Source organism: Schistocerca serialis, chromosome 2 (assembly GCF_023864345.2).
Source record: "Schistocerca serialis cubense isolate TAMUIC-IGC-003099 chromosome 2, iqSchSeri2.2, whole genome shotgun sequence".
NCBI classification, from domain to species: Eukaryota; Metazoa; Arthropoda; class Insecta; order Orthoptera; family Acrididae; genus Schistocerca; species Schistocerca serialis.
The window spans coordinates 1,061,709,934-1,061,726,708 of NC_064639.1; the positions used below are offsets into that span (position 1 = coordinate 1,061,709,934).

General features: G+C 39.6%; 1 protein-coding gene across 3 annotated transcripts in view; it reads right to left on the reverse strand.

Annotated features, from left to right (window-relative positions):
- LOC126458512 (endoplasmic reticulum-Golgi intermediate compartment protein 2) overlaps positions 1 to 16,775 on the reverse strand; it is an 88,000-nt gene that overhangs the window by 7,239 nt on the left and 63,986 nt on the right. For all 3 annotated transcript variants that reach the window (XM_050095609.1, XM_050095608.1, XM_050095607.1), the window contains exon 6: positions 1,290 to 1,550. In XM_050095609.1, coding sequence (XP_049951566.1) covers positions 1,290 to 1,550 — 261 coding nt within the window. The remainder of the gene's footprint in view (positions 1 to 1,289; positions 1,551 to 16,775) is intronic.

The following is a 16,775-nucleotide window of genomic DNA, read 5'->3' on the forward strand; positions in this document are numbered from 1 at the left end:
GAGTGTGGCTTCTCATACAGCACACAGATGACACTAATTGCTCCCCCTATGAGTGTGGTTCATCATACATAACAATGATGACTCCAATTGTTCATGAGGAAGATGTTGAACATCAATGGTACATTTGTCTTCTACTGTCTGATAGAAGTGCTTGAGGCAGAACATTATATCGATACTGGCAATTCTGTGGCTATGTCAGCATCAAGCTTCTGGCATCTACTTCATTCTCTTAAGACTCAGCAGGTAAAGAGGCATGTCACAAAGAATTCAATCACTGGGGATAACATTTCAAGTTTAAAAATCTTATAATCTTACCAATCCTCTCTTGAATTTACCCCTTTTTCACTGTCACTGATTTGATTTTAGTATCTGTTCTTCAGCCCGTCAGAAGACCTGCTTCTTTGTTGTCCAATACACATCTCTTAGCTGTTAGCTTCTGTAGCTGCATGTGCCAAGGCATGGCACACAGGTTGAAAAAGCGACTACATCCACTGCTTCACTCTGCAGGCTCAGTCAGAAGATGGTCAAAAGATATACAGATAAAGACAGTGTCTACACTTATACTCCTCAACCCATCTTTCGGTATGTGACGAAGTGTATAAACCACTGTTGATAAACTCAAATTTCTCTCATACAGAAGTTGGATGCACAAAACTTAATGAATCATCCATTATGCTGCAGACATACACCCTGTGCTTTGCTAAGTGGTACATTTTTATTGCTTCAAAGTTAAAATAAATGATTTGTAGCATTCACAGAATCTTACTTGAATCCACTCACATTAATACTTTAGAATTGAATTTATTTATGTATGCAAAATTTTAGTGAGTGTAAAACATTAACAATTTTGTCACCTAGTGTATCAAACATTACACAGTAAATTTTCTTGTTGTCATATCCTTTAAGGAACTAGTATATAATTGCCTCGCTCTTTTCCTATCCATTTATGAGTACACTTCCTTATTTTTTAACTTCCTCTAACTTTGATACTATGAAAGCATTTCAAAAGTTGTATACAATTATTTTAATATGAGGAGTTGGAAGTAGACACAATGCAAAAGTCTCAGTGTAAAATGGTTGGTTCAACAGTTAGTTGTACTCGTATATAAATGTACTGATTAATATCTGGTGCAGACGTTTAGTTGGTACCCAATACAAAAATTGTCATTTACAAATTTTAAGTCGCAATATGTTCATGTATAAAGCATAATAATTATCTTATTATTTATACCATAATTCTGCTGATATATATTTGGAACATCAATAATAAGGCTAGTGAAACGACTTACCAGAAGTTGTATAAATGCCACCAACAGACGCACAAAGTCGAACAATGAACTGTCCAAACGTATCTCTCTCTTGAATAACTTTCACTTTAAGTGCACTCATATCATACTTGAAGAAGATTCCTGGGATACCATGAGAACCTTTCATGTGATTGATTGGTCTCTCATGGTCTTTAACAGAATACTGATATGTAGTCATCCTTCTGAGGAAAGTGTCTACATCAGTGGGCACAACATCCACAAAATATTGATAAAGCATCATATCTGCAAATAAGAAAAAAATAAAGACAATAAGTGTGACTGTAAACTTTCCCAGTGTATAGGCCTGCTGCCGATGTAAAGCTTTCAAGATTCCAGACAGGTAGCAGTGCTGAAAACTGGTAACAGGGTATCTGTTGTGACACCATCTTACAACTGTCTCATAAATTGGTACTAGGAATGTTACACCACCAAGTGTCAAATACGTGACACTTTTAGCACAACATATCAAATACTATAAAACAATGAAACTAATCAATAAATCACAATATTACATGTACTGGCAACCACATAAAACTATTTATATTGTCATGTAGTGTAACACCTTAGAGCTTCTATGCCATTAGGCACCGTCAAAATGAAAATACCAGCAGCAAGCATTGTTATCCTCCACGGATGGGAGCCACCAACTTCTCTGAATTAGTAGCTTGAATTTTATACTTTCTATTGGTCATTCCATATGGATGCACACGTTCCATCACGTGGACAGTATTTGTTTTTAGAATTTTTTAATACTTGACATGTAATGTGGATAGATTTTATGATAGGCATTAGCATTGTTGGGGGCTGTCACATATGTGTTACAGGAAAGTACTATCTTTGGTAGGCAAAAGCAGCTGCCTTTGGTTTACAACTCTGCCTTGAGAGTACAAAACACCAATGTGAGATGTGCTAGAAAGAGTTTTGTGTGTGGCAATGCATGTCTGCTGCTGGGTTTTTACTTCCAACGGTGCCTAATGGCATAGAACAGTGGTTCCCAACCTGGGGTAATTACCCTCGGAGGGATAAAACCCAAATTTTACCAGTCCAGGGGTAAAGAGTCCATAAAAACAGTGGTACAGAAGCAGTAGGTACAGTGTACACCCTTTGGCCTGCTTGATTTTAAGATGTGGTAGCAGGGTTGTGAATGAAGCAAGTGTCACTAGGGAGAGGATTGGTGCAGAGGAAGCACATTTTGTAATATCTACCATCAATGAGAATAATTAGCTTTCTTTTCTGAGGAGGAGTTGTATATAGCACTTGGAGTTGTATATAGCACTCACAATACATTGAGAATTACTTCATCTTTTTATAAATATAAATAAAATGTTGTCAGAATTAAACAGAACCTATTGTCTCATTGATTCATTATTTTGGGATTTAATAATGCACCTACAAAACCTAAATATCATTATTCTTTCATCATTAAAAAAAATAAAAGTGTTCAAAGAAAATTCTTTTTCATTCTAATGTTTGATTAGGTTCTGATGTTGTTGATGGTGGGGTGGCTGCTAGCCAATATCTGATTGCATTCAGGGGTAATAGTATCAGAAAGGTTCGGAACTACTGGCATAGAAGATTTGAGATATGTTATACTACAGGGTGATATAAATATTTTTATATGGTTGTCAGTATCTGTACTATTGTGATTTATTGAGTGATTTCCTTGTTTTATAACATCTGATAGTGAGACAATGTCCCAAACTTGCAGTGCTAAGAATACCTCTCTCTCTCTCTCTCTCTCTCTCTCTCTCTCTCTCTCTCTCTGTGTGTGTGTGTGTGTGTGTGTGTGTGTGTGTTTCAACTGATCCATTCTTTGCATTTTACAGACTCCACCAAAGAGGAGAACCTTCAGGGATGTGGAACAAGTCAGCACACATATCAGCAAAAGGGATCCAGCTCTTAGAAACATAATGCTTAAAAAGTGTTAACAACACTGTTTAATACTTCTTGTGCTGATGCCTACCACATGTAACCTAGTAAATTAGCAGGAAAGAAATTATTTTGAAGAAAAGCTGCTGCTTCCTCAGTTACGCTACAGAAAATATTTACCTATATCTCTAACACTTCTGCAACTACATTTATACTTTGCTGAACATCAAAGTACACACATTAAACTTACATTAGAGTTTTTATCATTACATGTACTGGGGAGAGCATGAGAAGAATGACAGATTTTACACTTCTGCACACAATGTTATTACTTCAATTTTACTGTCACATGGAAGCAATATGTAGGGTGATGAAAATATTTTGTAATTTCTGCATATAAAATCAGTGCCTGGCATTATTTAATTATGTTTTCACAATATATTATGCAAACTTCTTTGAGTGTGTATAAGTTTGTTTTTTAGGACATTTCTTGTACACACTGTCATGGGGTAAATAAGTCAGCAAGCATTTGTGATGCTCTTATTTCACTTGATGTCTTCTGTTAGTCTGACCTAATGTGAATAACACATTTATATGATCTTATAATTAAATTTTCCCGAAGAGATTTAAATCTAATTTTTATCTAGAATACACCTACATTTATATGATGTGACTGAATCCAACTGTAACTTATTATTCATGTGGTCAAAAGCTACTACTTTTTTACGATTCATAAAGTATACAACCATACATTTATCTCCATTAAGAGCTAGTTGTCAATCTTTGCACTAGTCTTATTTTCTGCATACTAACATATTAACTGCTACATCATGAATACATAAGATGAGCTGTATGACCATCACACTTCTCTACAGCACACCCAAAATTACACATATCTTTCCTATAGAATTTCCACTGCACAAATGTATTTTCTTTGACAAGAGCTAGTGTACTACTATGAGCACACTTTGTTGTGGCATGTACTCCCTAGTTCTGAACTGGTAGAAGATTTTGGGCTGACAGCATTTTACAACTGGTCACTGCTAATCTTAACTATGAAACAATACTGTAGCAGCCATTGTTTCATATCAAAGATAAACAGTATGTAGCAATAAGTATCCGTAATGAAATTACCCCTATAAAAGGTGACTTGTTTTGCTCACACAAAATATTATGCTTTTGTTAGTTTTACATGTCATTTCTACTATGAACCAAAAGGCACAAAAATGATGCTTACACTGTGTCAGGCAGACAAGTAGACAGGATCTACTGCCAGTCTAAATGTGAATCAGGCCTTGCTTTTTCCTCTCCTCACAAACCCATCTAAAATTATGTCTACAATTTTAAAACAATTTCACAAGCTACATGTTTTGGAACTGATGCTTGATATATGAGGCTGTGCTGAAAAGTAATGCCTCTGAATTTTTTATGAGAAAACTCTTACAGCATTTTAAATAAGACAAATATTATTATTAACATTCTAAATCTTTATTCTTCATGGCTACATATCTGCAGCTCTCTGCCACAGGAGGGCTCCGAAATGTAGCATATGACATGGCAGTCTGTAATGTAACTGTCAGTATGTGGAAACGGCACGCTGCAATCAAGTTGTGAATTTGAAGAGACCGTCCACACACAGAGCACCTTCTCCTACAGCATGACAATGCCAGACTACACACAAATGCTCCAACATTTCAACAATCCAATGTCTTTGGTTCATTGTCATCAATAATCCTCAAATCCAATTTAGCCCCATCCTATTTTCATTTGTTTCCAAAACTTAAAGAACACCTTCGAGGACTTCACTTTGATAGTGACGAAGTGATGCATGCAGACGTGAGACTGTGGCACTCTGTCAACAAAGTCAAACATTTTACAGCAGTGGTTCCTTAACTTTCTGAGGCTGTTATCCCTAGTGCAATCAGATATTGGCTAGTATTCCCCCCCCCCCCCCCCCCCCACACACTGTCAAAAACATTAGCACCTAACAAAACTTTAGAAAGAAAGAGATTTTTCTTTGAACACTTTTATTTTTTTAAATGATAGAAGATTAATGATATTTAGTTTTTGTAGGTGGCTTATTAAACTGCAAAATAATGAGTCAATGAGACAATAGATACTGCTTACTTCTAACAACATTTTATTTATATCTATAGGAAGATGATGTAATTATCAATGCATCGCAAGTGCTACATACAACTCCTCCTCCTCCTCCTCATAAAAGAAAGCTAACTATCCACATTGATGGTAGACACTTATTACAAAACGTGCTTCCTCTGCACCACTCCTCTCCCTAGTGTCACTTGCTTCACTCACACCCTGCAACCCTATTTTTAAAAATCAACCAAGTCAAAGAGTGTACATTATGCCTACTGATTGTGTACCATTAGATTCCTGGACTGCTTAGCCCTGAAATGGTAGAAACTGGAAGACTTTACGCTGCCAATTCTTTGTTCTGATCACTGCCGCACAGCAATGAAGAAGCCATTACATAATTACAGCCACGTTGTAATCTCAATTACATCATTTATTCTAGCAAAGTGAATAATGAGGCAGTTTCTGGTTTATTGTGGGAACTACACACAACTTGGAGAAGAAATTTTCATGAAATATTTAAACATATACACTATGTGATCAAAAGTATCTGGACACCTCCAAAAACACACATTTTTCATATTAGGTGAATCGTGCTGTGACCTACTGCCAGGTACACCATATCAGTGACCTCAGTAGTCATTAGACATCGTGAGAGAGCAGAATGAGATGCTTCGCGGAACTCTAACTTGGGTATGACTTTGTCATACGTCTGTAAGTGAGATTTCCACACTCCTAAACATCCCTCGGCCCACTGTTTCTGATGTAAAAGTGAATTGGAAACGTGAAGGGACACGTACAGCACAAAAATGTACAGGCCGACCTTGTCTGTTGACTGGCAGAGACCGCCGACAATTGAAGAGGGTCGTCATGTGTAATAGGCAGACATCTATCCAGACCATCACACAGAAATTCCAAACTGCATCAGGATCCACTTCAATTACTGTGACAGTTAGGCGGAAGATGAAAAAACTTGGATTTCATGGTCGAGCAGCTGCTCAAAAGCCACACACCACACCGGTAAATGCCAAACGACGCCTGGCTTGGTGTGACGAGAGTAAACATTGGACAATTGAACAGTGGGAAAACACTGTGTGGAGTGACGAATCATGGTACACAATGTGGCAATCCGATGGCAGGGTGTGGGTATGGCAGATGCTCGGTGAACGTAATCTGCCAGCGCGTGTAGTGCCAATAGTCTAATTCGGAGGCCGTGTGTTATGGTGTGGTCAGGTTTTTCATGGAGGGGGCTTGCATCCCTTGTTGTTTTGTGTGGCACTATCACAACACAGGCCTAAATTGATGTTTTAAGCACCTTCTTGCTTCCCACTTTCGAAGAGCAATTTGGGAATGGTGATTGCATCTTTCAACACAATGGAGCACCTGTTCATAAGGCACGGCCCGTGACATAGTGGTTACATGACAATAACATCCCTGTAATGGAATGGCCTGCACAGAGATCTGACATGAATCCTATAGAACACTTTTGGAATGTTTTGAAACAGCGACCTCATACCAGGCCTCACCAACCAACATCAATGCCTCATCTCAGTGCAGCACTTTATGAAGAATGGGCTGCAATTCCCCAAGAAACCTTCCAGCAACTGATTGAACGTCTGCCTGCGAGAGTGGAAGCTGCCATCAAGGCTAAGGGTGGGCCAACACCATATCAAATTCCAACATTACCAAGGTAGGGCACCACGAACTTGTAAGTCATTTTCAACCATGTGTCCGGATACTTTTGATAACATAGTGTATGTATCAATTTTACTGCCACAGGTGGACGATACAAAGTATATGTGCAGTATGTGAGGAATAAGGAAGATGATTCATATATTCGTTTCACAAGCTGTAAGCCCCACCACATTTTCTCATGTGTTACTTCTAGTATTTGAAACGTTGTTGTTGTTGTTGCTGTTGTGGTCTTCAGTCCAAAGATTGGCTTGATGCAGCTCTCCATGCTACTCTATCCTGTGCAAGCTTCTTCATCTCCAAGTAACTACTGCAACCTACACCCTTCTCAATCTGCTTAGTGTATTCATCTCTTGGTCTTTCTCTACGATTTTTACCCTCCACACTGCCCTCCAATACTAAATTGGTGATGCCTTGATGCCTTAGAGCATGTCCTACCAAGTGATCCCTTCTTCTAGTCCAGTTGTGCCACAAATTCCTCCTCTCCCCAATTCTATTCAGTACCTCCTCATTAGTTACATGATCTACCCATCTAATCTTCAGCATTCTTCTGTAGCACCACATTTTGAAAGCTTCTATTCTCTTCTTGTCTAAACTATTTATCGTCCATGTTTCACTTCCATACATGGCTACACTCCATACAATTACTTTCAGAAAAGACTTCTTCAGAAATGTTTTGCCATAGCCAGTCTGCATTTTATATCCTCTCTACTGCAACCATCATCAGTTATTTTGCTCCCCAAACAGCAAAGCTCATCTACTACTTTAAGTGTGTCGTTTCCCTACCTAATTCCCTCAGCATCACCTGATTTAATTCGCTACACTCCATTATCATCATTTTGCTTCTGTTGATGTTCATCTTATATCCTCCTTTCAAGACACTGTCCATTCCATTCAACTGCTCTTCCAGATCCTTCGCTGTCTATGACAGAATTACAATGTTCTGACAGAATTACAATTCATCGGCAAACCTGAAAGTTTGTTTCTTTTGTTTCCTTTACTACTTGCTCAATATACACATTAAATTACAGTTGAAATAAAAATGTAATTATTGGTAACTTATGCAATCACTATTTACAAAATAGTGATCATAATAATAATGATCTTTAGAAAATATTTCAGTTTCAAGACCCAAACACGACTGAACCGTTTCTCTTTTACTCCTTAGAAAATTTCATTTTACCCCTCTGGGTGTCATATCCTCCAGTTTCAAACTGGTCTGTCATTGGGAGAAAAGTGTTCATTACCTGGGTGACTATGCTGAGAAGTAATTATACAGACATAAAGAACAAAGATGTAGATTGTTAATAACATTTTTTATATTTAACAAATTTTAAGAGTTTTCACATAAAAAGTTCAGAGGCACAAAGAAGTTGGCAATATGAGCCCATTATCACCAATATGAGCCCACTATCAGTATGACATTGTACCCCTTGTGTCCCAGACACATGCACTGATCCAGTTGGGAAGGGTTTCATAAAGCCACTGGGTCCTCCCCTCAGACAAGCTGGCCCACAAATGTTGTAACTCATCCTTGGTATCCCAGATACTGGCACTGGGACAGAGTTCACATTCAACCAGGTCCCACATGTGGGACTTATCTGAGGATCTTGTTGACCATTGGAGCATCTCAGCATCACACAGACAGTTCATGGAGACATGTGCCATGTGCAGATGAGCATTGTCACATTGAAAAATGATATCATGATATGATATTACTGCAAGAAAGGTAAAATATGAGGACACAGGATGTCTTTGATGTGCCGTTTTGCTGTCAGAGTTCCTTCAATCACTGCTAGCCGTGACCTGAACTCATACCTGATGGCTCTCACACCATCACACCAGGAGTAGCTATGTTAAGCTTCTTCAAACACTGGAAAACTGAGACCTCTCCCTAGGTAACCACAATACTCACTGATGACAGTCACTGGGTAGTGCAGAATCAAGATTCATCACTGAACACAATGCAATAGCATTCATCAGCTGTTCATACTTGTTTTCAGGCTGTGGTGTTAATGGCAGCATACGCATCAGATGATAAATGCCTAGTCCGGCTGCTGCTAGTCTCTGATCAATGGTATAGGATAACTCAGAATATTGCAGGGACTCCGTAACTTCTTGTCATATGGCAGACACAGATTTGAAGGGGTTATAATTTGCTTATTGCATAATATGGCAATGCTCCCTTGTGGTGGTCAGATATCGTGAACTGGAAACCTGATGATGAGTATGCCTGCACTCACATTTCCCAGTGTGTGTGTGTGTGTGTGTGTTTTATGTGTGTGTGCGTGTAAAATTTGAGGTGGACAGCACTAGGCCCTGCAGCCTTGTTTAATTTTAGCAATTTTATCTCTTCCCAATAAGACCACTATTTATTACAATGTAATTCATCTTTACATTGGAACATTAATTGAGTGTTAGGAATACTGGGTGACATTTGAAACCAGAATTCAGCATTTCTGTTTTCATTTTGCTATGCTTATTTTGGCTCTGTGTAATTGACAGAAGTTTGAACATTGGTGGTTGTGCCACTAGCAGCCTTAAAATAATTGTGAAACATCCTAAGGTTTCGGGAGAGTGCTGTACGTAGGCTGTTCAGAAAGTATCTGACCTTTTTTTACTACCGAAAACAACAATGGTACTGCGGCATGGTTGCTCTCTATATTTGTAGGCATACATAGTGTACATCCCTGATTTTTTTTCATGCCTGTGGAAACAAACAGTCGCTGGCTAGGCATTCACAAGTGAACACCTGTAAGTGGTAGTCGCCAGATTTTGGGTTGTTGGCAAAATGACAGAAAAAGTGGAAAAAACATTAGTGCATCAAATTTTGTTTTAAGCTTGGCGATTCTCAAGTTCAAACAATCTGCAAGATTCGACAAGTGTTTGGGAGTGGAGAAATGGGTACCATACAGATAAGGGAGTGATACAACCAATTCAAAGATGGCCACTCATCAGTGAACAGCAAAGTACGTCAAGGAGGCCCTCAACATCCACAAATAAGGTCGTTATTGATCAAGTACGGATCCTGGTGATGCAGGATTGATTAATCTTGATCAGAACGTGCAAACAAGGTTAAATTAGTACTGGATTTATTCATTCCATTTTAATGGAACATTTTGACTTCAGCAAAATTTATGCCAAAGTTGCTTACAACTGAGCAGAGGCAACTTCATTCAGAGACCACACAGGGTATGCAAGATACTATGAACAGTAGTCTTAACTTTCTTAACACAGTGACCACAGAAGATGAGTCCTGGGTTTATGGGTACAACCTAGAAGCAATGTTTCAGTCACCACAATGGAAGCATCCATCCTCCCAGAGACCCAAGAAAGTCAGGCATATCTGCAGCAATGTGAAAGTCATGACTGACCATCTCCTTTGACTCCAATGCTGTGGTCCTTCATCAATAACCCCCCCCCCCCCCCCCTCAGAAGGTACTAATGTCAATAATGAGTACTACCCAGAGGTTCTGCATCACTTTCATGAGGCAGTGAGATGCAAACGGATGGACTTCTGGACAGCGGGCAGTTGGCACCTCCACTAAGATAATGCACCTGCACACAGTTCTCAATTAATTTAGAGCTTTTTGGTCAAACACGACATGGCTATGGTTTACTGACCCCTCCATTCCCCTGACATAGCATCAAGTGACTTCTGGCTTTACCTTAAACTGGAAGAGACTCTGAAAGGGACCATATTTCAGGATAGGGAAGAAAATAAGCAGCATTTTGATAGAGTAGCTACACACTATACCAAAAGAGACTTTCCAGCAATGCTTCCAGCAGTGACAGCAGCATTGGGAGAGATGTGTAGAAGCTCAAGGAGATTTCTGAACATGCTAGTGTCCAACAACTGTATCTGAATAAAGACTGTTTTTATAAATAAAAGTTGGATACTTTTTGAACAGCCCTTGTATTATGATTTTGTCACGGTGGTTACTGAAGGCTTTTCTTGTAAAATCTTCCAAAAAAAGTCTTTTGTGGATTGACCATAAATCTCATTTGGCTTTTGTATATAACATTTACTGTTTTTGAGTGTTTTACTGGTTTATCTTTAAATGCGAACATTTTAGGTTAGGCTTTACTGTGACTGTTATTGACGTTAAATGAAACAACAAGTTTATTGTTACCAGTCACTGTTTATTTATCTCTGCAATGCGTTTCAAAGGTTTAAACCTCCATCACCAGCTGGATTTACATTTGTTAGTATGACATTTGTGTGTGTGTTGTGTTACAATTTTTTTTTGGAGGAACTTGTGGCACTGTCTAGTGGAGAAACAAAACACTATTTCGGAGCATGGTTTCTTTTGACAAAACATTTTTTGTCAAAAGAAACTGAAAACCAAGCTCCAATATAGTGTTTTGTTTCTCCACTAGACGTTGCCACAAGTTCCTCCAAAAATCTTCACACACACACACACACACACACACACACACACACACACACACACATCATACTAACAAATGTAAATCCACCTGATGATAGAGGTTTAAAACTTTGAAATGCGTCGTGGAGATAAATAAACAGTGACTGGTAACAGTAAACTTGTTGTTTCCTTTAATTACTGGTTTATACAAAATTTATACATTGTTCATGCAATTTATTAGTTTTATCGCACGTCCACAGTAAAGACTTTCCTTCAACACTGCGCTGATACTACCCTAGGAACGGAAGGATTATCAAGACAATAAGATCATTAGAGATGGAACACATCATTAAACCAAACAATTATGGAGTAACAAATCTAACAAAGCTTTTTGTAAGAAAGCATAAGTGCATTTGCCTTAAACGGTTTAGGGAAACTACAGGAGCCTAAAATCAAGTGGCTAAATGGAGAATTGAATCAGGATTCTTCTCTGAATATACACCATTGCCTTAACCACTATGCCACCTTGCATGGTGATACTTACTGAGATATTTGGAAATGATGAAATATAAAATGTTTGCTGAATGGAAAGCTTAACTTGACAACATCTCAAAAAAAAGAGGAGGAATTCAGCAATCAGTCACAGATTCAATCTGTATTTTGCTGACGATCTAGATTTAAGCTGTCCTCAGTGCTAAAAACCAAGATACAGTATTATATTAGAATCAGTAATTAAAAGATGTAAACTAAAATCACAGTTTACAATAGCAGTGACAACATATTAGTTAATGTACCATTTAAACTCAGTCATATAGACTTGTCAATCTTGTGACAACACATGATACTATATGACTTTCACATGTACATAGTCAGATTTTAACTGAAGCTATTGTGTATACACCAGTACAAACAGGCGCTGCTTACACAATATGGGTAGAGCAACACCATCTATACCACTATCATCAACTAAAATTACCCATTAATTTTTTTATATGAAATTGATATTAACTTAAAAAACTAAAAGCAAGTAACCTTTACTACAATTAACAATTTTGGCACAAAGCAAATACATGTTGTAATATTAGAGATAATGTTGAATTAGTGGAAAATTTGACCCACTGAACAAATGTGTAAAAACAATTTAAAATACCATAAAACATTTTTTTCATGAAAATTATACCACAATAAAAGCCTAGAGTAACCAGTTATACTCAAAGGTTACCATTTCAGTGTCAACTGTTAAAAATACCAAGCTTAATTATTGTAATAAAACTGTATGGATAGAGCAGCTTTAGCTGCAGAAATGGTGTGCACAAACTGCCGTATACCTAAATTTCTGAGAGATTGATTGAAAATGTATCAGGTGAAATTAACATTAAAACATTAACAAGTATGATAATAGCAAAAAATTAGAGGACAAACAACATACTCACATAATAATAAATTTTGTTCTCACAATTTGCACTGATCTCTTAGAAGTTCAGGTATAAAGCAATTTGTCACACCTTTCCTTCCCTGCAGCTAAAGCACTGCAATTCATATAATGATCAACTTGACTGAGATAGGTATTTTTAAGAGACCAAGCTATAATGATTATCAATTAGTATGGTTGGTTACTCTAGGTTTTTATCAAGGTATAGTTTTCATGAAAAACTGTCCTACAGTATTTGAAGTTGTTTTTCATATTTATTCAGTGGGTCAATTTTTTCACTAATTCAATGTGATATGTAACAATATTAGAGAAGGAAAGTTGCTACTCACCATACAGCGGAGATGCGGAATTGTGATAGGCACAACAAAAAGATTCACACAATTATAGCTTTTGGCCATTAAGGCCTTTGGTCAACAATAGACACACACACACACACACACACACACACACACACTCATGCAAACGCAACTTGCACATACCTCTGCAGTCTCAGACAACTGAAACCACACTGCAAGCAGCAGCACCAGTGCATGATGGGAGTGGTGACTGGGTGGGGATAAGGAGGAGGCTGGGGTGGGGTGGGGGGGGGGATAGTATGGTGGGGGTGGTGGACAGTGGAGTGCTGTAATTTAGACAGAGGACAGGAGAGAAGGTGGGGAGGGCGAGGGGGGGGGGGAAGGGGTAAGTAGTGGAAAGGAGAGATGTCAAAACAAATTAAACGACTACGTGTGGCAGTGAAATGATGGCTGTGTAGTGCTGAAATGGGAACAGGGAGGGGGCTGGATGGGTGAGGACAGTGAGTAACGAATTTTTTTGTTTTGCCTATTGTGACTCAGCATCTCCTCTATATGGTGAGTAGCAACTTTCATTCTCTAATATTGTTACATTCCATCCTGGATTTTCCATTGTTCAATGTGATATGTAATATTGTAATACATATTTACTTTATGCCAAAAGTTTTAATTGCAATAAATGTGAAAAGTTCTTTAGAATGGGAATAGTTTTGGAATAAAAGAGACCACTCACCAAAAAGCAGATGGGCACACACACACAAAAGAAAGGAAACTTGCTAGCTTTTGGAGACCTATGCCACTACCTGCTGCTGGCTGGACTAACAGTGCCAATGCTGTATTTTCCTGCTGTATTTTCCCACGTGGACTGGTTGTGGGGGGGGGGGGGGGTGGGGAGGGGGGGGGGGGGCGGTAGTGTCGGATGGGGTGGGTAGAGGGAGAGGGAGCTAGCAGGGAGTGAGAGGGACTGGTAATGGGTAGCTAGCAGCTCAGGAGGAGGCAAGGCGGTTTTCTGGCTAGGAATGCTGGAGGGAGGAGTGGCAGGAATGTGGGTACAGCACATCATGCATGATTGTGGAGGCTAGTCAGGAGTGGCACACGCTGAAGGTGATGTGGGGATATGAATTGGGAGGTATGAGAAGATGGAGAAAGGGGAAATGGTTGGGTTAAGGTGCGGGATCAGTGGTTTACCTGGGATTGGGGCCAGGACAATTATGGAATCAGAGGATATGTTGTAAGGATAACTCCCATCTGCATAGTCCCAAGAAACTGGTAGTGGAAGGAAGGACCCAAATGGCTCGGGTTGTGAAGCAGTCATTCAAACTGAACATGTGCTCAGCTCCATGTTGTGCCACCAGATGGTCAACTGTGGTTTTGGTAACAGTTTGGCAGTGGCCATTCGCCCTGGTGGACAGTTGGCTGCTAGTTATACTGACATAAAAAACTGTCAGTATTTGCAGGAGATTTGGTATATGACATGGCTGCTTTCACAGGTGACCTGCCCTCTGATAGGGTATGATAAGCCTGTGATGGAATGGACTAGACCACTTCAGGCAGGGTAGGAGAGATCTTGTACAGGATGTCCCTCACTTTAGGGCAGCATGAGATATAATCAGAGCAGTGGCACTTCTTTCACGACTCACCACCATATGCACCCCTTTACCTCTCGAATCCCTAGTCATCATTGCTGATGCCACCTCCCCATACAAAAAAAGAAGAAGACGAAGAAGAAGAGGCTGGAATGCCACTGCCATGGGCAGAACTTGTGTGGTATGCATTTCTGCCAGTAGGCGTGTACAGCGAAACTCATTGCTAGTTCAGTACTGCCTGTGTAGTCAGCTTGGCTTGTTCTGTTCATCTGCAGTGATTGTTTTTGTTAGCACTGTTCTATTCTTTTTTCGTTTTTTATGATGGTAAGTTTAAGTGAACATTGTGAAATTTTGTTTTCTACTCAGTAAAAATGCTGCTGAAACTGTTTTAATTTTGGAAACAGCTTACCAAGATGATGCTATGGAAAAAAAAAGTGTACAAGTGGTTTGTTCGATTTAAAAATGGCGACATTTCGACTAATGAAAAACCTCATTCTGGATATCCATCAACTGCCCGAATCAATGATAATATTGAAAAATTTCGAGAAGTTGCGCTCACAAACCGTCGACAGACAACTGATCAACTGTCAGAGATTAGTGGCTTATCTTGGAGCTTGGTTAAGCGAATTTTAATGGAAGATTTGGGCAGACAGGAGATTGGTTCTTCCAACACGACAACACACATGCATATACAGCCATCTGTGTTAGACAGTTTTTGGCTAAAAATGGCATGGTTCTGCTGTTCCATGTAGCTTACTTGCCTGACCTGGCTCCGAGTGACTTTTTCTTATTTTCACACATGAAAAAGGGCATGAAAGAGCACAAATTTGACAACACTGAAAAAGTCAAGAAAAAAAGCCAAGTGAGGAGCTGTCAGCCATTTCTAAAGATTACTACACAAAATGTTTCAAACAGTGGAAGAGCCGATGGGACAAATGTATTAGTTGCAATGGAGAGTATTTTGAAGGAGATAATGTGGTTTTGTACACCATGCCCGTCACCTTGACGCAATCAAACACTCTCTCTTCCAACAGCCTCCAGACTCCAAACCCACCACCTCATCCCTTATATGCCTTGCCCAATATATCCTGCCCAACTACTTTTCCTTTGACAGGAAGGCACACAAAAAAATCCATGGCACAGCTTGGGAACCCTCATGACACCTTTCTATGCCAACCTGTTTATGGACCATCCCAAGGAAACCTTCATAGCTTCCCAAAACTCCCAGTCCCTTGTCTGATTCAGATTCTTTGATTATACCTCCATGATCTGGACTCAGGACCAAGACACCTTACCGTCATCCCTTCACAACCTTAACGATTCCATCTGATCCATTTCACCTGGTCCTCCTCTACCCAATGTGTCACCTTCCTGGACGTTGGCTTCCGTCTCTCTGATGGCTCCATCCACACATCTGTCCACACTAAACCCACTAACACCCAACATTACTGCATTTTGGCGATCCCTTCCACACCAAAAATTCCCTCCCATACAGCCTAGCCACCCATCGATGACTTATCAGCAGTGATGAAAACTCCTTTGTACAGTATGTTGGAAGCCTCACAAAGGTCTTCACAAACCGGCAGTACCTCCAAATACCCAGTTCACAAACAGATTTTGGGTGCCATATCCTCACACATCTCCAATCCTCCAACCATGCCCAAAAATCAGTTACATGGGAGTGCCTCCCTCCTCCATCACCCAATCACACAGTATCATCCTGGACTGGAACAATACTTCACTAGAGGTGTGATTATCTCTTATTGTGCCCGAAATGAAGGACATCCTAGCCAAGATCCTTCCTACTCCTCTTAAAGTGGTTTCCATCGCCCATCCAACCTCCTCAACATCCTAGTCCATCCGTATGCCACTGCCGCTCACAGTGCTAGATCATGGAGAAAAACCTGCCCAATCCACCCGCCCAGTGCCTCCTACTCTAGTCCCATCACAGGCTTATTCTGTCCCTCAGTCTGGCCAACTGTGAAAGCAAACAGCAGTGCTTTTTGTGTTGGTATGACTACCAACCAGCTGTCCACCAGGATGAATGACCACTGCTAAACAGCTGCCAAAACCAAAGTTGACCACCTGGTGGTACAATATGTAGCTGAGTACAACATGCTCAATTTCAATGA